At 53.1% G+C, this 20,228-nt stretch overlaps 12 protein-coding genes across 12 annotated transcripts; 5 read left to right on the top strand and 7 right to left on the bottom strand.

Annotated features, from left to right (window-relative positions):
* Window positions 1-206: 206 nt before the first annotated feature.
* Window positions 207-1,142, top strand: MGL_1804 (uncharacterized protein; the record flags this gene model as incomplete). Its single annotated transcript, XM_001730753.1, has 1 exon — window positions 207-1,142. One exon carries the CDS (start codon window positions 207-209, stop codon window positions 1,140-1,142), a length of 936 nt encoding a protein of 311 aa, XP_001730805.1.
* A 442-nt stretch (window positions 1,143-1,584) lies between these two features.
* Window positions 1,585-2,175, bottom strand: MGL_1803 (uncharacterized protein; the record flags this gene model as incomplete). Its single annotated transcript, XM_001730752.1, has 3 exons — window positions 1,585-1,628; window positions 1,701-1,812; window positions 1,873-2,175. The coding sequence occupies 3 exons, from the start codon at window positions 2,173-2,175 to the stop codon at window positions 1,585-1,587; spliced, it is 459 nt and encodes a 152-aa protein (XP_001730804.1).
* Window positions 2,176-2,704: 529 nt separating this feature from the next.
* On the top strand, window positions 2,705-3,408 carry MGL_1802 (uncharacterized protein; the record flags this gene model as incomplete). The annotated part of the gene is made up of 2 exons (XM_001730751.1): window positions 2,705-3,186; window positions 3,231-3,408. 2 exons carry the CDS (start codon window positions 2,705-2,707, stop codon window positions 3,406-3,408), a joined length of 660 nt encoding a protein of 219 aa, XP_001730803.1.
* A 126-nt stretch (window positions 3,409-3,534) lies between these two features.
* On the bottom strand, window positions 3,535-4,040 carry MGL_1801 (uncharacterized protein; the record flags this gene model as incomplete). The annotated part of the gene is made up of 2 exons (XM_001730750.1): window positions 3,535-3,708; window positions 3,768-4,040. The coding sequence occupies 2 exons, from the start codon at window positions 4,038-4,040 to the stop codon at window positions 3,535-3,537; spliced, it is 447 nt and encodes a 148-aa protein (XP_001730802.1).
* Window positions 4,041-4,283: 243 nt separating this feature from the next.
* MGL_1800 (uncharacterized protein) lies at window positions 4,284-4,575 on the top strand (the record flags this gene model as incomplete). The annotated part of the gene is made up of 2 exons (XM_001730749.1): window positions 4,284-4,380; window positions 4,445-4,575. The coding sequence occupies 2 exons, from the start codon at window positions 4,284-4,286 to the stop codon at window positions 4,573-4,575; spliced, it is 228 nt and encodes a 75-aa protein (XP_001730801.1).
* A 578-nt stretch (window positions 4,576-5,153) lies between these two features.
* MGL_1799 (uncharacterized protein) lies at window positions 5,154-5,748 on the bottom strand (the record flags this gene model as incomplete). The annotated part of the gene is made up of 3 exons (XM_001730748.1): window positions 5,154-5,385; window positions 5,449-5,585; window positions 5,746-5,748. The coding sequence occupies 3 exons, from the start codon at window positions 5,746-5,748 to the stop codon at window positions 5,154-5,156; spliced, it is 372 nt and encodes a 123-aa protein (XP_001730800.1).
* A 294-nt stretch (window positions 5,749-6,042) lies between these two features.
* Window positions 6,043-7,287, bottom strand: MGL_1798 (uncharacterized protein; the record flags this gene model as incomplete). The annotated part of the gene is made up of 1 exon (XM_001730747.1): window positions 6,043-7,287. One exon carries the CDS (start codon window positions 7,285-7,287, stop codon window positions 6,043-6,045), a length of 1,245 nt encoding a protein of 414 aa, XP_001730799.1.
* Window positions 7,288-8,392: 1,105 nt separating this feature from the next.
* On the top strand, window positions 8,393-9,140 carry MGL_1797 (uncharacterized protein; the record flags this gene model as incomplete). The annotated part of the gene is made up of 3 exons (XM_001730746.1): window positions 8,393-8,473; window positions 8,567-8,639; window positions 8,719-9,140. The coding sequence occupies 3 exons, from the start codon at window positions 8,393-8,395 to the stop codon at window positions 9,138-9,140; spliced, it is 576 nt and encodes a 191-aa protein (XP_001730798.1).
* A 499-nt stretch (window positions 9,141-9,639) lies between these two features.
* MGL_1796 (uncharacterized protein) lies at window positions 9,640-12,177 on the bottom strand (the record flags this gene model as incomplete). Its single annotated transcript, XM_001730745.1, has 1 exon — window positions 9,640-12,177. One exon carries the CDS (start codon window positions 12,175-12,177, stop codon window positions 9,640-9,642), a length of 2,538 nt encoding a protein of 845 aa, XP_001730797.1.
* Window positions 12,178-12,700: 523 nt separating this feature from the next.
* On the top strand, window positions 12,701-15,001 carry MGL_1795 (uncharacterized protein; the record flags this gene model as incomplete). Its single annotated transcript, XM_001730744.1, has 1 exon — window positions 12,701-15,001. The coding sequence occupies one exon, from the start codon at window positions 12,701-12,703 to the stop codon at window positions 14,999-15,001; it is 2,301 nt and encodes a 766-aa protein (XP_001730796.1).
* Window positions 15,002-15,541: 540 nt separating this feature from the next.
* On the bottom strand, window positions 15,542-16,669 carry MGL_1794 (uncharacterized protein; the record flags this gene model as incomplete). The annotated part of the gene is made up of 1 exon (XM_001730743.1): window positions 15,542-16,669. One exon carries the CDS (start codon window positions 16,667-16,669, stop codon window positions 15,542-15,544), a length of 1,128 nt encoding a protein of 375 aa, XP_001730795.1.
* A 743-nt stretch (window positions 16,670-17,412) lies between these two features.
* Window positions 17,413-18,813, bottom strand: MGL_1793 (uncharacterized protein; the record flags this gene model as incomplete). Its single annotated transcript, XM_001730742.1, has 1 exon — window positions 17,413-18,813. The coding sequence occupies one exon, from the start codon at window positions 18,811-18,813 to the stop codon at window positions 17,413-17,415; it is 1,401 nt and encodes a 466-aa protein (XP_001730794.1).
* Window positions 18,814-20,228: the final 1,415 nt, after the last annotated feature.

Raw genomic sequence — 20,228 nt, 5'->3', positions numbered from 1 at the left:
ACAGCTGCCTCTGGTTCGGCGAGGCTCTCAACATTTGCGGTTGGTTTATCAGCTTCATCTCTCAGTGTTACGCACAAAATCATAGCCATCTCAGCGTCCTGCTTGGCCGGACGGTGTGGTTCACGACATTCCTCGAGCTGTTCTTGTGCTGTGCCGTATTCCTAATCATTTTTATGGGCACGCCTATTGTACTAATGACTTCCATCATGTTCGGGATTGGTACACTTCTTTCCGTCTTGCACACCGACTTCGGCATCTACTCGGACCACGGTGATCTCGAGGCATTGGGTGCTGGCTACTTGATCCTTGCTATCGGAAATTTGTTATGTCTGATTTACTTTGCCATCAAGTACGAGATGGACCACATGGCTTGCACGGGTGTGCAGTCGTCTTCGATGGGCCGTAATAACTTGATGTACACAGACAACACAATGAGCGGCAAGGGTAATGCCAGTGGTATGGATGGAATTATTGGTACTTTCTCAGGAAGTGGCTTGCGTAACCGCAACGGTGGCGGCAATACTTTCAGTGGCCCTGACAATTCTAAGATGTCTGAGAACAGGGCCATGGACACCATTGGCGACAACAATATGTACTCGTCAGAGGCGGGTCTTAGGTCACCAAACCTGGGTACACCATCCGCACTTGGCGCTGATCCACTTTCTGGTGGCTACTCGCAGCAACCAGAAGATGTTTCAATCAACATGGCTTCGAACGGTAGCGCTGCCCGTGCTGGCGGCAACCATGGTGAGCCTGCGGATGCATCTGCTGCGACGGCTGCACCAGCGTCGCAGTCGACGACGTTCGCCTCTATGGTGCCCAACGGTGGGGGTGTCAATGGAAGCAACCTCGCACCACCGATCACCACCTCTAACTTCGGCAGTGCCGGCGTTGGTGCAGGTGCTGTTGGTGTGGATGGCTCGGCACCTGCGTCATCTGCTCCTCTGGAAACGGGCATGGGCTCTGTTCAACGAGCCGAGGCTCTATATTCATACAAAGCCAGCGAAGACGACCCAACGGAGATCTCATTTACCAAGGGCGATATATTGCAGATTGTCGACAGTTCAGGCAAATGGTGGCAAGCCCAGCGCCCGAACGGTGAGCTCGGCATCGTCCCCAGCAACTACCTTCGTTTGATTTAAGTAATCATCATTTGCTTACTGCTTGCTTCGTTTTCTGTTTACGGTGAGGAAGAGAGAGAGAGAGATAGTGAGGTTCCTGCGCTGCGATCTGCATCGTACACGTTCGCAATCATGGCGCGGAGCCATGCATTTTGTATCCGTTTTTTTGGATGATAATACCAGGGTATTAGGGACACGGTCACTATGCTGATTAGCGGTGCTAAGGAACGCGAAGACCAAGCCCCCTCATACTTAGGTTTTTCTATAGATGTAATGCCAAAGGATGTCTTTAAGCGCTTACACAGGAACCCTTGCATACGCACGAGTACTTCGGTGTAGTTGTGTCCGATTGGGAGCGGTTTCAATTGATATATATATGTGTGTATGAGTGTGTGCGTTAAGGACTACATAAGAATATTCTCACAAAAACGACCACAACTTCATCACAGGGCGTGTAAAGCGTTTAGTGAGCGTGGTCCTCAGGGCCGATGTACTCCAGTTCGTACACTGTGTGTGTGTTAGTACCTTCAAGCGTTTCTTCTGAATACAAAAAAAAACAAGCAGAAGCCGTATACATACCGTTACCACTGAGGGGGCAACGAGCCCGTGGGTGCTCGAAATCAAGCTTCATCCACACCGTGTCGAACGAGTCGGCTGGGTAGCCGGTGCTGCCAATCACTTGCTCCTTAGCCTGTAGCAAAATGTCAGCTCTGGCATCTGACAGCGGTGTCTAATCATAGACCAAACATACCATACTCCGGACCTTGATTGGGTTGGCGACGGTTCCCTGACGGGAAGCATCCAGTGGGCTCATGTCGAACACGTCGACACCCTGGAGACGGCCCATCAGTTCAAAGCGCTCAAGACCTGTGCTCTGCTGCTCATCCGATGCAATCTCACCAGGCTTAGGACCCTCACCTTGGATGATCGGAGCCTGATGCTCTGAGAAACGCAGAGGCGAAGTAGAAATAGCACGGACAGCGACGCGTGGGGCCGTTGCTGAACGCAGAGGAGCGCGAAGGGTCGAAGCAATGCTGCTGCGAAGGAACGACATTAGTCTCTGTTCTCGGGTGTTACAGGATGAGGAGAGAGATTTAGCCGCCCGCCTCAGGACAAAAACCAGCGGCACGTGCTTGACCCGCCTTTCCACGAATCGCATCGAAGAATATTTCAAATCTACCACACAACCTTGGCGCGAATCGCCGTAAATGTTACACCGAATCAACGCCGTGGAACAAACCGACACCGACTTGCGTCTATGCCCTAAGATGTCATATCACTTCACCTACTTCGTTCATTCGGTACAAAGCGTCATAGCAAGTCATGTAGTTTTGCGGGATTCATTCAACGTTGGTGTCAATGAGCGACTCGTCACGATCTTTTACTGAATGCAAGGTGTGAGTCGCATGGTTTCACATTCAGGCATATCGGCCTTAGTTTTGGATCACCTGCGTCGAAAGACCCACTTTCATTTCTAGTTTCTGATGCTTGCCGTTCGGGCAATGACGATGTGCGTAAAGCCCATGTCCATGATATAAGGACGCCGTTGTCGGCGATGTGGAGTAACCTGAATCGCCGTGACAATGTCACATCCAGGCTCGTTGCTTTGGCAGAACAATGGGCCAGGAGCCGTTCTTGCACAAGTAGCAGTTTCTTCTTTTGTCCTCTGTGTGATAGGTACCGGCATCTACAAAGTATGGGATGGATCTTTTTCTTTCTTTGCTTGGCACCCTATCCTAGTCACACTTGGCCTATTTTGTTTGATTCAGAGCATTCTTGTCGTCCAGCCTACCAAGACGCCTGCTGAAAAGCAAGCTGGTCTCAATTGGCACAAGACGATCGTCTTGTATCTGGGATTACCCCTCATCACACTGGGCGCATGGGTTGTTTGGTATTTACATGACCTTCCCGGACAGAAGCATTTCATTTCTTGGCACGGCATGCTAGGCTGCGCCATTATTGTTCTGATTTGGACACAAGCCGCATTCGGTGCGACGACCGTCTATTGGAAATCCTACTTCTATGGCACGGAATCACGGGCTAAAGCCATGTGGAAGTACCATCGGTATGTATTATTGTAGAACTTCCAGCATGATTGACTTATCCTAGCATGTTTGGCTACACATTGTGTTCATTGCTAATGGCCGAATTACTTCTGGCATTCTGGGAAGTTAAATGGATGTACCGAACTGGCGGTTTTGTTCTAGTCGTCTTGTCCACTGTGACCATGCTCTTGACGGCCTATGGGGTAGCCACTCGGGTGCAGACGTCGAAATGGGGTTTTTGAGAATCTTGCTCACACAATGATGGATAGCGAAACATCAATTTGATCGTCAGCTTGTGGGTGTGTAGGGATACAAAAAGTTGGGGAATGGGTATTTAGTGTAGACAATCGAATTGAAGAGCAAGAGCTTTAAAAGCCACGGCTCTCTAGCCAAGCCTTGACTTCTCTCGATACATTCGAACGTAGGTGCACTGTCTTGGGGCCAGCATTATTCGTTACTCGCAAGAGCATGCGTGCGTTCGGATTGCATTTATCGTAAGGGTTTCCCCAACCCATGTCATCAAACAAGTCATGACACAAAGCCTTCGAGATTGTGTAAGTTGTCTGCTTCTTGCGGTGTGATTCTCGACTTTGTAACGTACCGATACATCTCCTTCCACTTTACGAATCTGAGTGATCCATTTCGATCCACCATGTCGAATATCAGTGTACACCGGCAAGCTTGTTCCTGCCATACCTACACGTGATACAAAGTATGGGTATCGAATTGATTTTGGCATCGAAGCTTGCGGCGTGTCTGATAATGTGTGGTCTGCCACAGTGCTTTCGCACCGGCTACTTTGCACATAAGCGGGCACGCGCGCGACTGATCGTTCAACCACAGGCAGCCCTCGAGCCGCTGCTAGCCTGAACATGGTGTTGCTGGATTGTGACAGGAAAGCTGAAATTCTGGGATCAGGCGTATTTCCTCGTCGAATGCGCGTGTGACCTGCGTGTCCTTCGCTGCGGGTTCATTCAAGAAATCAGCCAGACACACACGACGAGCACACCCAGCGAGGGTGTCGACGGAATCACGTGATCCACGAGTGCCTCTCGATTCGTACTGGGACCTGGCACTGCGTCGCGCTCTACGAACGTCAGTCGAAACAATTGCGATCATGTCGGAGCGGATTCGTGAGCTAGCACAGGAGCCTGTCGCTTTCTTAAATGAAGGTACACAGTTTTTGAACCGTTGCACGAAGCCAGGACGCAAGGGTATGTTTAGATCTCATTTCGCGCTTCCTCTGTGACGAAAAAGTGAGAATCTGACACGCGCTAGAATTCATTCAGATCTGTCGCGCTGTTGGCACCGGGTTCGTGATTATGGGCTTTATTGGCTATCTTGTAAAGCTGATTCATATTCCCATCAACAATATTGTACGTGCGCATAATAACACACAACGTGAGTGATATAAACTTACGCCTCACACTCGTGCTCGGTCCACATGGACTTGCATTCGTGTTTCTCTATCGGTTACGTTTTCTCTTTCACAGCTTGTGTACGTATTTCTATGTTGCTTTCTTACCTTGCAGAAGCAGCGCCTAAATCAATCATTCCAATAGTGGAAGACGACACTGTCCTTTCGGATATTGCAATAATGATACATTCGTGTTTCGGAAGCCTCTTCGAGCACATGCGAATGTCCGGTAGCATTCGAGTATGAAGAGGCTTGTACTTTCCGAAACCTCCTCTCGTGAATCTTACTAGCCCGTTCTGACACTCTTAAGTTGGATAGAAGCACACTGTCATTGCACACCATGATCTTGTTAGCTACAAGGCTTACGTCACATGGGAAAGTACATGCGCAAATGCGCGACTCTATATTCCTTTTGGTTTTGGTAGGGGGAGCAGGTAGCAAGAGCTACAGAGGCAACGTGATGGCTTAATACAAACAATACTGCATGTACACGCCGCCAGTCACATAATAGTAAGCACAGGTGTCACACATGTTCATAGCCCAAATAAAAACTCATGAGTCATGCGTCATTTACGCCTTGAGAACGTAACGACGGACACCGAAGTGAACATCCTTCTTATGCTTGCGCTCGGTCCTTTGCGAGACCTCGTACTTCGTCATCTTCCTGCGAAGAGCGCGGGTCTTCTTTGGACGGAGGTCAAGCGGCTGGAACTTCTTGCCCTTGTAGAACTCACGCATGTTCGCACGCTGCTTGAGGTTGATAACAGTAAGAACACGCGCAATGTTCTTGCGGACGGTGTGGCTGAGAAGTCAGTTTTGCCAAGTTCCATAACGAGACAAAATTCAAGCATCGGTGTATACGTACATGCGAGCGAGCTTACTCGAGGCACCACCGGCCACCTTCTGAACTCGGAGCTGAAGCAGCTCCTTGCGCAGCTCAGCCACTTGGTTCAGAAGGTCCGCCTTCGACTTGTTCTGGAGATCTTGAGTGCGAACCTTGGCCTGCGCCGATTGCGTTAGTACTTGAGCGACAATATGACAGACAAGCGCGTGTGGGTCTTGCGCACATATGCAATATCACTTATAGCGATGCCAAAAAGGCCCTAGCGGATCATGATATGCGACACAAGAGACAAGTGCACCTGTCATTGCGACGACGTACCATGACAGCGACGACTCTCGTAAAGAGGTAGGTTTGGACAGGACAGAGGCTGAGGGAATCAAGGCGCTTGAGATTCGCGGCTCATGGGATAAAGACACGTGACCCTCAGTCCAAAACTAGTCAAGTGAATCACGTGTAAATGTGGAGGTCGTTAACGACGAAACCGGGGATAAGTGTGTCATGACGCGCTGCATTATATCGTGAGGTATGAACTCTATCAGATATCAGTAGTGGTGCATAAATGTGGAGAATACGCCAGTCGAATTTGCTCTTGATGTCAAACGCAATCTAGATCAGTCAGTGCGCTGCAGGGACCAAGTGACGCTGGGCGATGGCGGAAGCGACGGTTGTCATTCGACGTCGACTGGGTGGAATGTATCTGGCAACTTCGTTAGTAGGTCGCTGTGCCATTTTGTGAGAGACAACGTCTGGTGCAGGACCACGAAACGATGGCTGCGCACGTGCCGTGACCGAGAACGAAGGCGTCGGTGCCGATGAAAAGGTAGCTGACATGGTGGATGAAGCTGGCATGCTCTGATTCATGTGAAAGTTTGCGCGCCGCTTCTGCAGCACGGCAGATTGTGCGGCAGCTGAAGCTGCAGCTTTGGCGTGTTGTGCAGTCGCGAGTTTTTTGCGCTGAGCAATCTGCATCGCTCGTCCAGGTGCAAGCTCGAAAGGCGGTGGCTGAAGCGAAGGCGATGGGGGACGTGGTGGCGTGGCATGAGGCATCTTGTGTGATGTGATACTTACGCCCGTCACGGCTGATCCGTACTGCCATTCATGTTCATCAGCCCTAGGCGTGGGCGGTGAGACAACCAGCTCAAAGGTGCTGGACTGCATGGCAATGACACAATGTTGTGTTCCATGCATAGTAGGTGAGAACTTTACCTCATCGCGAGATGGATCATGCTCAGCGCGGTTATGTCGACGACGGGCCTGTGCAGAAAGACCCTGCAGCAGGGAGACACGAGGACGAGAAGATCCATTTGTCGTGGAGAGGCCTTCATGCTGCTGCTGCTGCCGCTGATGGATTCCGCGATCGCGTCGACTTGAGTGTGCCAGAGCATAAAACATCCTCTGAGCAGCTGCAGCGCGGTGCTCGGATCTCGGCGAAAAAGAAACTGACGGACGATGTTCGGTGGGTCTACCTCTTGATGCCAATGTCAAGCCATGGTTCGTGATGAGTGTCAAGTGCGAAGGTGGCACATGCTTGGGTTGCATAGACTGGCGCATGGGAAGTGTATCCCGTGGACAAAACCAATGCACATCCCGTGTCAGGGCAACATCGGGACGCTGTGGTAAAGTGATGGGTGTTCCATCGATGCTCGAGTCTTGCGATGGCGTGGATACATTAACATCGTCGTTGTCCGAATCTGACTCTGAGCTTTCGGAACTGTCCGAATTCTCGGTACTGACGATGCCACATACCGGCTTCAAAGTACGTGGAAGGACCGAGAGTCCAAGAGCGGAAGGAAAGAGATCATTTTTCTCCTGCACCTTATTCGTGCTCATGTTGTATATGGACGCATTTGACCATGCCATCATACTGAAGAAGTGCGTGCGTACGTAAGGGAAGGCAACGCACACGAGTGAAAGTAAGAAAAGAAGAAATTCGTGACACGCCAGGCTTATCTTGCGTGCAAGTGCGTAAGTTTGCGCCAAAAGACGAACGGTATAACTGCGGGGGAGTAGGGATGAATGCAATAGAAAGTCAGGTTGAGGATTGGAACTGGAGAAAAGCTGGGGGAGGGGGAAAGGGAATGTGAGATGATCAACAAAGAATCAGGTGTGATAAAAAGAATGACCAAGAAGCTCAGGACCAGCCTGAAGCACGGATCAAGTCAGGGTAGTAAGGAAAAATGAAGATGGAAGAAGGGACGAGAGGATGGGGAAAGGTGTGAAGAAGACGTGAAAAGGAGGGTGGGTCAAGGGATAAGCAAGTTGATAGATGAGGAATTCTTCAATAGGTGAAACGGAAAGAAGGGAAGCCAATGGAAAGAGTTGACGGTGACCTAGTCAAAGAGGACGCTCGTCAAACCAAACTGGATATGTGGACTTATCGCAGCACCAGGCCACGTATGGGATCAGGGGATAAGGGTGGGGGAGGAGGATGGACAGTGTTCGTAAGGAGATGCAAAGGGCCAACAGATATGGCACGAGTTCTCTTTCAGATCTATGCCTCTTGTGAAGGGGGACAGCCTATATACTTGCGCGTCGCAAGCTCATCACCTATGTGCACAGGTTGGATGTTATCCGTGCGCATGCTGCAGGGTGTAGAACTAAGTGGGGACTAAGGACATTGGACGTCGGCCGAGATGATGGAGCCGTCATCTTGGTTGTTACGTAACCAGGGGTGGCTGCCTCGAGGCAATTTTGTTTTGCCCTCGCCTAGAGAAGTAGACCAACGCGCGCCGTTGTACATTGTGCGCATGTCTCGGCCGGCCTTGGAAGGGGAAGAGGCCGTGAAGGAGGGACCGACCGTCCAACCGAATTGACCAGGTCGACGAACGGCTTTTCGCTCCAGCGAGAACAGATTGTTCTGTGTGGCCTCCTCCCCCCCATTGGTGTGCAGGGAAGCCCGCTAGTTGTTGGCAGAATGCGTAATATCAAGTGTACGTGGCATGAATGGCAGGATCAGTTTGTACTTATGAGGCAGGCGTGGTGGTTGGCATATGGTGCCGTCGGCAAGACGTGCTTACTGATTTCGTACACCACGAATGCTTTTCCTGTATGTGGTTGTTATAGGGAAGCAGTCGTATGTGAAGGGCATGCGGCTTCGGGTCTCGAAACGATAATACGTTCAGAACTAACATGAATACAGAGCGAATACGTCCCGACGGTATTTGACAACTACACGGCTAGCGTGATGGTGGATGGACGGCCAGTGAATCTAGGTATGTGTATACTTTTCGTGCAATATGATCAGAACTAACGCATGCACATTTGTGTATGATTTGCTGTTGGTATGAATAGGACTCTGGGATACCGCTGGACAAGAGGATTATGATCGGTTGCGTCCGCTTTCGTATCCGCAGACAGACGTCTTTCTCATATGTTTCTCAATTGTGAGTCCTTCGAGTTTTGAGAACGCCAAGACCAAGTGGTGGCCGGAGGTGTCGCACCACGCACCCGATACCCCCATTCTCCTCGTTGGCACGAAGTTGGATTTGCGGGAGGACCCTGAGATGAATGCGCGCTTGCGTGACCGACGTATGGCCCCCATCACGTACAGCCAGGCAGTCCAGATGGCGAAGGAAATTCGGGCTGTACGATATCTGGAATGCTCGGCCCTAACGCAGAAAGGGCTCAAAGGTGTATTTGATGAAGCTATTCGATGTGTACTGTCGCCCGCACCTGTCAAGCGAAGGAAAGCAAGCAACTGCTTGGTTCTATAGCGTCGAGGAACGATGATATTTGTTCTAGGGGGAGGAAGGGTACAGGATGATATGGAGACAAGACACTTGATGTTAGTGATGGTGTCTTTGTATCGCTCTTCCCCCCCTCTTTTCTTTCTTGGTTGTTTTGTTTTTTTTTTCTTCTTCTTTTCTCGGTTCATCATCAACATTTGCATCGTCACGATTCACATCACCGTCTTTCTGTTGCCCTTCCTCACAATATTATTATCATCGACATCTACACTGCCGCCATGGGACCTATTGTTGTACCTTGGTCATCTGTTTGGCGTTGTCTTTTTTTTTCTTGCTCCTGCTGTTGTCGATTTATATCATTGTATATTTTGTGACAAGGAAATTATGCTGTCGCTATCGTATATTGCCGTCGTATAATTCACCAACCTGACCAAACCAGGCGTATCTTCTACTTCCCTATGTACAGGGCGATGGCACGGACGGTTGAAGAGACTGCGTTGTTGTAGTGTTTTAGCTATCGTGACGATTAGACAATGATCAAATCGCCCTTGCACGAACTGCAGAACAAGAGCGCATCTTGAGAAAACTGATTGGACTGTGTCCGTGCCATGTCGACACGGTTCTGCACAGAGCTCGCGACGTTGTCGTCACCCGTCTGCACGATGGATAGTTTCCGCGTGGGGAGTGAGGGCGTAAAGGGAGTGGCGTCTGAGGCATCTGACGACATGCGTGCACGAAGCATGGAGAGACTCGTCTTCCGCTGGTGCTGCTGACTCGCTGGCATATCGGGATTACGGCGCATTCGCGGCTTGTCGGTTGGCTGTCGCCGAGGAAGTTGCACACTGAGCTCTTGCTCCGCGAGAGGAGGAAGGCGTGGCGCTGCTGCTGATGTCGTTGCACTGCGTTTGTGCGTTCGTCCATGTGTACCCGATAGGCTGCGCCGTGCTTCATCGATGCGGCTCGGTAGGCCTTGGTCTGCCGCTGCTGAGACGGGCACCAACGTATTCTCGGACTGCCGCCGCTGCTGTTCCTCCTCAAAGGCTTGGATGGTCTGAATGTATTGCGACTCCCTCTCACGTGACGCGTTAGACGCCTCTTGGAGCTTGGCAAGCTCTGTCTCAAGATGCGCCACTTGGTCGTTATGCTCCTTTGCAGCGGTAGCAGATTGCTGGGATAGATCATCGCGCTCCGCTTTTAACGAGGTGTGTGCGGCAAGAAGGGTTGCGTAATCCGCTTGCAATGCCTCGAGCTTGGCCGTGACGGTGTGGAGCTGGTCTGTACAGGACTTGTACTCTGCCTGCACGGACGTCAGCTGGGTCTGCGTGGCGTCATGAGCAAGCTGCAGGTTGGAGAGTTGTGTGCAAAGCTCGTCAAGGTGTGATGAAGAGGCAGGCGCAGATGCCGTTGCGACAGGCTCTGATGCAGAGTCGGCCGTGGCGGATCGTTTGGTGCACGGCTCGGAGGTAGCATATGCTGGATCCTCTTGGGCTACAGACGGCACGTTCTTATCATCTGAATCGTCATCCCATGAGGGCATATCGTTCTCGGCAAAGAGTTGATCTGCCACGTGAGGCGGATCACCTGGTGCCGTGGATGAGGCAGGCATTTCAAAGAGAGCGTCGTTACTTGACGACAATGGCTGGTCAAATAAGTGGTCAGCGGATGCTGCCCCACTGCCAAGTGGTGCACCAGATGCATCAGCAGAGCCATGCTGCGCATCCTTGGTATCGGTGTTTGGGTGTTGAAGTTTCGGCGACGATGAAGACGGTGGTGTGGTATTGGACTCTTGGCTCTGTTCGGAAATGGGCTCGAGCATGTGCTCGGGATCAAAGTCCTGTGCAGTAGGCAACGCATCGTGTGGATCATGCAGCTCAAATGTGGCGGGATCATCGAAGTGGCCATCGGAGTGATACTCGGAGCTGGGGTCAGCGGTTGCTTCATACACATCGTGCGCATAGTCCTGGGTGTACGCAGATGTGTAAGGCTCGTCATGACCATAATTATGCGGGGCATAATACTCATGTGCATCGACATGGTTTTGGCCGTACGCATCGTCGTGTCCATACGCATAGTCTTGCTCGTATGGATCGTCCAATTCAAATGCGCCATCCTTTCCATAGGCATTATTGTGGTCATACACATCATCTTGCAAATAGGCATCATCATACGTGTATGCGTCGTTTGAGTATGCCTGCTCGCGCTGCGCAGACTCATTCACGGCAGGAGCATAGTCGAGAGTGGTGGCTGGTGTGCCAGATTTGTCGGAGTCGGCCGTCGCAAACAAAGAAGAGGCAGCATGGTTGGGCTGTTCATCTTGTGTGTCATGCACGGTCGGCTCGTCAACAGAAGCCTCGAAGCTTTCGGCGAAATTGTCCATGGATTTAGGGCGCTGTGGACTGGGTGCGTACAGATTTCGCAGGTGTGGATTGGCATGGAACAAGTCCAGGGACGAATGGCGTGTCGATGAGAGAAAGTCCGAGTCCGTGGCTGGCTCGTACGCCGACGAAAAAAGCCCCGTGGCTGGCTCAGCCTCCTGCACAGTCTCAGGCTCGTCTGTGAGCTGTGCCGCAGGTTTATCGTAATCGTCTGCAGGCAGCGAGCGATCATCGGCGGAATAGGGTGCATTGAACGGCTCTGTGTATGCGGGCTCGGTCGGGTGTGGTATCTGGTGCTGATTCTTTATCCCGTGTGACGCATCCGTCTCTTCTGGTTGTACGAAATCGAAAGCAGCCGTTTGTTCCAATGGCTGATCGGATGACCATAGTTCAGACGCAAAGTGAGCAGGTTCACATGCAGGTTCAGACGGCGGATTCTCGACATGAGAACTCGTTGGCGCCTCCACAGCTGGCTGCGGCTGCAGCTGTGTCTGCGGCTTGGGATGTGATATCAAAGTTTCGTGTGTGGCTGCCTTGGGAGACGCAGGCGCATGGGATGAAACCGCGTTTGATTCAGCGGCGCTGGGTGCAGGTTCGAGAAGCAATGATTGGCGTTTCCGACGTTGGATCTCACGGTGCCTATACAGTTGTTTGCGTGCACGCTCCGCTTTTGCCGCACGGTCCTCCATCACGATAGTTGGTTGACGACCCTCTGCACCGAAGCTTGGGGCAGCTGATGTGAGTATCTGGGCTGGCGTCGTCTGTGTGTGGATGTGGATAAGTGTGTGTGTGTGTGTCTGAGCTCAGATCTCGGATGATTAATTCCACATATGCACCAACACAACACCCGGAGGCAGCGCGCACCCTAGGGAAAGGAATCGAGCGTTGTCGGGCGCACGCACTGGTCCTCCACCTTCGCGGTGGAGGGTCGAGAGACGATGCGCACAGCGTCGGCTCACGCTGATTGTTCACGTGATGTGTCACGATGCACTCGTAGGCCACTGGAAGAAAGGGCGAAAAGCAGGCAGGCAGGCAAGCAAGCGATGCGAAGCAAAGGAGTAAAGCAAATCATCGAAGAGATCGTGTAGGCAATTCAAGCGCCTACACCCATCCGTCCAGCGACGATCGAAACCGAAAGAGGTTGTGCCACGACATTGGCGTTAGTCTTTTTCTCCTTCTTGGCAGCACAACTTGGTATTTCGTACGTGCGAGATGCAGCGAGCGGCGGCGACTCAGCTCGCATACACGCGTATGCTAGCGCCGCGTGCTCGCTTGGCACGAAGCGGTGTGTGTGGTGTGCGAGTAGCATTCAGCACAATCACCATTCCAGATGCGCCGGTTGTGTCACGAAGAGCTGCGCCACATGAAGCGGCGGCGTCACGAGCGTCTGGATCGCCGGCATCATCGTCCGACATAGCAACAGCGACGTTCTTTTCCTCCTCGATACCCACATCGATCGCGACCCACGTTCACGAACAGGGCGCTGGGGCGGTCCTTGTACGCATGCTGGAGTCGTCGGAGCGGATCCCGCCTGAACAGCTATGGAGTCTGTATGAATGTGCGCTGAATGAGCGGCCGCAGAAGCTGCCGGATGGCTCTGTGCGTGTGCCGCCGAAGCTGGAGGCCAGGCACCACCAACGAGTGCTTCAGCTGCTCCTCCCCGCACAGGACAAGTACGTGCACTACGTGCGTGAACGGCAGCGCATCGCTTCGCTGCGCCGCGATGTGCATGCGTCGGACGACGAAGCGCTGTTGCCTTCCTGCACGCCACTCGACCTGTCGACACCAGACACTCTTGCGCCAGTGCCGCCCGTCCGTGGCATGGGTGGCAAGAATGCACGTACATTTGCACGGCGCACGCGGCAAGTCCTCTTGGAGATCGCACCTGCGGAGCGGACTGCAGCCGCTTACAACGACGTGCTTCGTGTGCTGTCACATGGCGGCAGATACCGGTACATGCGTGATCTGTGGAACGATATGCTCCGTGTGCGAGAGACAGGGCATGTCCAAGCGGCGCCAAACCAGGACACGTGCCACTACATGATGGTCGGTCTCGTGCGCAACTTTGAGCAGAAGCTACAGCGCTACAAGACGCGCTACGAGCGTGAGCTGCTCACGTCGGCTCGGCACGTACGCCGCGCTCAGCCACAGCCACCCTCCTCATCGCCCGTGCCACCAGCACATCGGACGGCGGCGGCAGCGGAACATGTGCAAGCAGCCGCACTGCAGGCCGCGCATACCGTGTCAATGCTGCTGCTGGACATCCAAAAGCAGGGCACGCTGCCGCGTGTGCTGACGCTTGATCTTGCTGCACGTGTGCTGCGACTGACGGGCCGTCTACCAGAGTTCCTGCACCTGCTTCGTTCCGGCTTTGGTCTGGACCTGCAATACCCAGATGCCAGTGTGCCGGCTCTGTGCACGCCCACGACACATACCCTGAACACGACGCTCATGGCTCTGGGCGAGCTGGCGCGGATGCCCGATATGGCCGTGGCGTTCGAAGTCATGACACAGCCGCTCTCACATGCACATGACACGCAACGCTGGCCTGTGCTGCCGAACACAACGACGTTCAAACTGCTTGTGCGGCATGCATGCTCGGCCCCGCCCACGTTGCTCGTCTCGAATGCGTCCGTGCAATCGACGACGGCACGTGCTATTCTCTCGCGCCTGTCGGCTGGTCCGCAGGGCCTGCCGACCATAGGTATTCACACAGCCGAGCAGCGCGATGCCGAGGTGCAAGCGCGCTGCCGGGGTGCGTATTTGGCACTTGCACGCGCGTATGTGGACGATGCCCTGCGGATGTATGCGGAGCAGCTGAGCCGCATGGCAGTGCAGCTGCGCATGCCGCGTCCGTCGGTCCTACACGACAGTATCGAGGCCGTGCATGCGCGTGAGAATGAGCGCCGTGACGCTGGCATGGTCGGTGAGCAGGGCATGGAATCGATGTCGAAGAGGTGGCTCGCGAGCATGGAAAAAGAAGCAGCGCTGAGTGACGAGGCCGTCGACGACAAGAGCGGCACCCATCTGCCCCCCAGTTCCGAGAAGGATCGCGCGCAGGACGTGCTGTCGTCATCGCCATCAGAGCCGGTCTTTGTCCCGCCGAATGTGCGCGTTTCGTACGCCATGCTGCGTCCGATCCTCGCGTCCACGTACCAAAAGCGCTCGCTGGGCCAACTGGCCTGGCTCCACAGCCGAGCAGACATGGCGGCGGTGCTTCTCTCGGCCGAGCACACACTCCTCCAGCACGCTCAAGCACAGGTGCAAGCGGATGGAATGCTGTCTTCCTTGGCGGCGCATGCTACGTATGTCCAGCGGCTATGGGAAGGCATGCAAAGGCTATGCGATACATGGGTGCCATGGCACATGGAGCGCTGGAGCGATGCTGAGTATGCGCGGAATGCACGTCGGAATGCGCGTGCGTCGAAGAAACAACGAACTCGTCGGCGTGCTGCTGCTACTGCTACTGCCGCCGCCGCCACGGCCACATCGCCTGCAAACCAGCATGCATAAAAGAGTCCTGCGTAGATGCGGATAACATGGTAGGTAGATGGTGTCCATGAAAAGACTCACACAAGTCGTTGGGCGCGTTGCTGGGCGTGTCACAACGGTAGTCCACACACGTCACAGTCCGTGCTGCCTGGTGCATTGAGGAACGTGCAGTGCGGACATGCGACGCCGTCAGCCGCAGAAGAGGAGACACCCGCATCGGCAGATACCGTCGGTGCGTCCACGATGCTGTCGGTTGGTGCTGGATCCGTGCCTGCCGCCGCGGACGACGAGTCTCGCGCACTGGTGCCCGCTGATGGCGGCGAAGACGGAGGCGGCGCCGTCTCACGGGCAAGCGCCACCAGGGTACGCCATCCAGGAGACATGAGCAACGCGGTCAAGGCTTGCACATCGTCATGCGACACGGCCGTTCGACACGCATGCCGCATTTCGTCATGCGACAAGAGACTTGTGTGATCCAAAAACGCGAGCAAGTGCCAGTCACTAAGCCAGCGGACGAAGCGGGCATGGTCCAAGTGGTGCATATCTTCGTCGAAGGTGCCATCAGGATGCGTTAGGAGTGTGCGAAGACCATGCAAGACAAGCTCGAGCGTCTGGTCCTGCAGGCCCGGGCGATTCTCGATCGGGAAGGTGGACGACAAGAAGCGCGGGCTTCGGCTCAGTTGGAAAACCGTGCGTGCATGTCACGAGCAGGTATTCGACTGGGAAGGTCGGCGATGCATTTTCCTTGATGTCGATGCCATACTTGTTCGTGTAGCGGAAAAAGACATCCGGCACGTACCGGCTCTCGTCATTCGGCTTGACGCGGATCGTCGTGGGATGCACGCTCGCCTCGATCATATCGGCATCGACCATGCCCATGACCTGTTCACTCACCTGGTAGGCCGACACATCAATGTCGCCCTCGGGATTCCCACTCAGCACACATGTGACAAACTTGCTGTTGAACGAGCCGCTCTCGGTCCAGCGGCATGCATTCTTGTGCTGCGCCTGCAGTTGAGCGGCAAAGATCGCCTCCTGGCCACTCAGGAAGAAACTGTCCGCATGCCGCTTGCATGCCACAAGACCGGCGAGCGATGCATCCGTGTGCGATGGGTCCGCCACCTCCAAATCCGTGTAGATCATGCCGACGATGCTCATGCCACACTGTGCAGCGAGCGATGTAATCCGAGGCTCGTCGTCCCAGGGCAAGCCCAGCTCGATGCCATCGATCTCGCCCGCCTGCGGCGGCTCGTGGATCGCTTCGATGACCGCCTTGATGCCCATAGGCACTTTTTCATACGGCTCATAATGGCCTAGTAGGAATCCAAATCGCTGCGTCGCTGTCTTGCGCCATATGTCCAACACATGGTCAATGAGCGACGAGTGCACGAACTCGACATGATCTACCATGCGGTACGGCTGCCGCTGAAGTGTGATGGCGGATGGCTGGCACTTGGTGCAGATGCCAGCGGGCCACGGCGCATGGTGTCCTGATGGGCATGGGGTCTTGACGCGGTACGAGACTTCCTCCAGGGGCGGCACGTACGTAGAGGACGACGATGATGCAGAAGACGATGGCACCCCAATGTTTTGATGCCGCAGGTACGCGTGAAAAGACAAATGCTTGATGCCATGCTCAGCGTGGAATGCCATATCGAACGGTTCGATCGGCATGCAATAGTCACACATGCCTTTGGCTCCATGCCGACAGAACTGGGGATCGTGCGGCCGCTTGATCAGCCCACGCTCCTTAGCCCAGTACTGATCAACGGGATCTTCGTTGACTGCTGCCGGTTGCTTCGTATTGCCGCCGCTGGCAGCAGCGTTTTCGGTGGCGGAAGACTTGCCAGACGCAACGAGTGCCCCCTCCTCGTGCGACGCTGCATCCTTGTATGAAGCAAACAGCAAGTCTCCGTGCTTTATCCCAAGCGACGAAAGGCTCTGTCCCTGCCATGTACTCACAAACTGTCCCTGTCCCTGGGGTGTGTCAGAGAACGTCAAGGTGGACGGCTCAGCCTTGGTGGCCGTGAGAACCTGTGACACTAGCACAGATATGTCATCACTCGGCTGGACTGTGCATCGAAGCTGTCCATCCTTTGTGCGTACGCGCACCAACTGCCATCGTCAGCATCCCTCATCTTCTCACGCAATCACACACACACACACACACACACGTACCATTTACCTCTCGACGGACAGGGGAGAAGAAACTCTTTCACACTTGTGGCGTGGCTCCACAGTAAATCAAACACTGACCCACCCACCTCGTGGGTAGAAGAGAGACAATGTGGAGAGAAGGACAGACCAACTTGCTCATACAACCATCGACCAGGATAGTTCGAAGCCTGACCCCCGATATGGACGGTACTGTGGGTAACTACGTAGATGGCATAGTTGCAAAGGATGCTCGCGTTCATCCTAGATTGACATAACTACCATGGCCCTTGCTCTAAGAGCTCGTTAAATTCAGACGGATTGTCTAGGTACAGGTGATGTCCAGCATTCTTCACCGTGTGAATGCGTACGTCATTGTTGCCAGCCTCATGAAGGACCTCTCTTGCTTGGTACGCACCACATGTATCCATCCAGTCATGATCTCCATACAGAAATACGATGGGTATCTTGAGAGGCGCTACGCGCTGCGCCATAGGCCGTCGAGCAAAGGCACCTGGCGCTAGGATATCGGCAAGGCAGTGCTCGCTGCTTGAGTGATCGGTGAAAATGCCGTGGCAATAGGCATGCAAACTCTGGAGCTCATCTTGTGCGAGGGATCCAAACCGTCTTCGCGTGTAGCCACCCATCAGCAATGGACCAAGCACAGTAGAGAAGCGCAAGATACTAAAGGGGCTCACATTTTTGTCCCAAAGCCAGCTCATGAACTGGATCGTGCGTGGTCCGAACCGAGGTGCTCGTTTGTCAGGATTGTGTTTCATCATGTCCTGTAGGGAACCCTCATGAAAGCCAACGGGAGAAACGAGAATTAGTTTCGACACTCGCTCAGGAAACCGCAGCGCGTACGCGGTTGACAAGTATCCTCCCAAGCTGTGCCCAACAAGTACCATCCTGTCGATGTGCATCTTCGTACGCCACTCCTCCAGGGCATCGAGGAAAAATGACTCACTGGCTTCCACACGTTCCATAGAGCGTGGCTTGCCTCCTAACGAGTACGATGGGCGAGACGACCGACCCATGCCAAGCCAGTCGAGTGCATACAAACGTGTGTTGGGTATCTTGGCAAGGGCGCCTAGATTCCGAAAAAAGAACGCACTTCCCGCACCATAACCATGCACAAGCACAATCGATACCTCATTGTCAGGACGCTCCTCTTTTCGCTTCGGCGTTCCAATTTCAACTGTGTGAATGTAACGCTGTGTGGGTGTACGACGTTTCCATGACCATGGGCTGTGTTTCCCGTCAGACAGGTTCACACTGTGCATGTACCCGACCTTGCCATGTGGGCCCAGTTGTGTCGCTATCGTAGCGAATTCGTTTCCTTGTAATGTGGGTGAAGTGTTTCGTAGACCTGATGATGCTGATGATGCCTGCAGTGCCGATGAGGTGGATGATGTTGTCGTCTGCATCGCGAAAGCTTCAGCTATGCTGTTTGGCCCATCATCGTTTACCTTGGATGCGTTTGCAACTTGAGCAGACCGAAAGAACCCAGTCTTTTTGTAAAGGAACAACTCTGCATCTGCCGTCTGTTGTCGTGACAAGCCCCACCAAGCCATAAAGGAGGCAAACAGGGAAGCAGGAACAGGCTTGATGCTTGAGGGTAATGTGGGCGCCACAGCGTCCTGCATCATCAGTACCGCTGCCGAATAGTCCTCAGACATGGTGCAATTATTTTACAAAGTGAACGCTTTTTGGAACTTGGCAAGCACTCGTTGCCCGTTTACAAGGTCACAGGTGCTAAAGATGGATATAGATAGATACCTGCTGTGGGGCACGTCTCCATGGATATGAGAGAGAACATCTGTGCGAAGTTCTCCACATTGACACATGCATCGGCTGCGCGACGTGAAAGACCAAGAGCGCTGCTCTCTGCACATGTGTGAGGAACAGCAGGCGCCAAGGACTCAATAAAGCTATCCCTTAATGCAAATACGGCAGTGATCCATGGCATCAAGGTATTTGCTACTCGCACCAAGCATAAGCGTCGTTAGCGTACGGTGCGAACAAGCGCCCAAAGACGGAGGGCGTGCGTGCATCATTGGCCACCCCGTTTTGGCACAAGAGACTTGAAAGCGACTAGAGATATGCAACGCTTGAAAGTATTTGGGAAAAAAACTTGCCTCTAGGCTTATATACATATGGAGTTGAGAACTGTAGTTGGCCCAAACTCTGTATCGTGAATACGAATAGGAAAACGGTAGTCAGGCCTCGTAGCAATACGCACCAATATGAGCACCTAGACAGTTGACTTCGTTCATGTCAAAGCATTATCACGAACCACCAAATAAAAAATCCCATCACTACCTGATCATTTTCAGCCTACGGCCCTTGCAAGAATGTGTCAAGCACTCATCTAGAAACTAATTCATTCGTCCAGAGCCATCCTGTGCCCATACATATTTTTCTCATATGCATGTCAGTCTATATATAACCGATGTATTTACCTGCGCAAAGAAACCATTCGATCAGCTTGTTCGCGCTATGCAACATGTATATGCCGCTCAAAACTTTTATCTTTTATTCTTGTGCGACTTTGCGACTTACGACGCAGATATAATGTGGCATCTCTCCGCCGCCTGGGGGACATTGATTCGATGCAGCAGGACACAGCAGACAAAACCTCAAGACGGTGAGATATCGCTTACAACTGAGCTGTACATGTATCAAATCACCGAGTAGAAAAATATCGTACTAGGCTAAAAGGAAGAGCATACTTGTTCGACTCTCGCAAGCAGGTCGTGCATTTCCTGTACGCTCGAGGTTGTGCATTCTGTCCATGCACAATTCTGCAAAATGAATCTTCAGTCTTCAAGTAGCTTTTTGTAGAAGCATTCTATGGACGTAGAATGTTGTCGCGTTGTACGTTCGAAAATGCCTTGCCCAAGCTTGATCATGACGACTTGAGAAACCAGCCCCGGACTCCCAGGCCTTGAAGAACGCAACGCTATTTCAGACGCATATAACACCACCGGTCACTTTGCTGACTTCCTCCACACACGTTGAGCGCACTGACTTGTACGCTGTGATGGATCCGCAGGATCAAGCCTCGCTAGAACAAGTTGTTCGTGACGTTGTC

This window comes from Malassezia globosa (assembly GCF_000181695.2).
Source record: "Malassezia globosa CBS 7966 chromosome Unknown mgl_sf_4.1, whole genome shotgun sequence".
Lineage (NCBI taxonomy): Eukaryota > Fungi > Basidiomycota > Malasseziomycetes > Malasseziales > Malasseziaceae > Malassezia > Malassezia globosa.
This window is presented reverse-complemented; position numbering and strand designations above follow the sequence as displayed.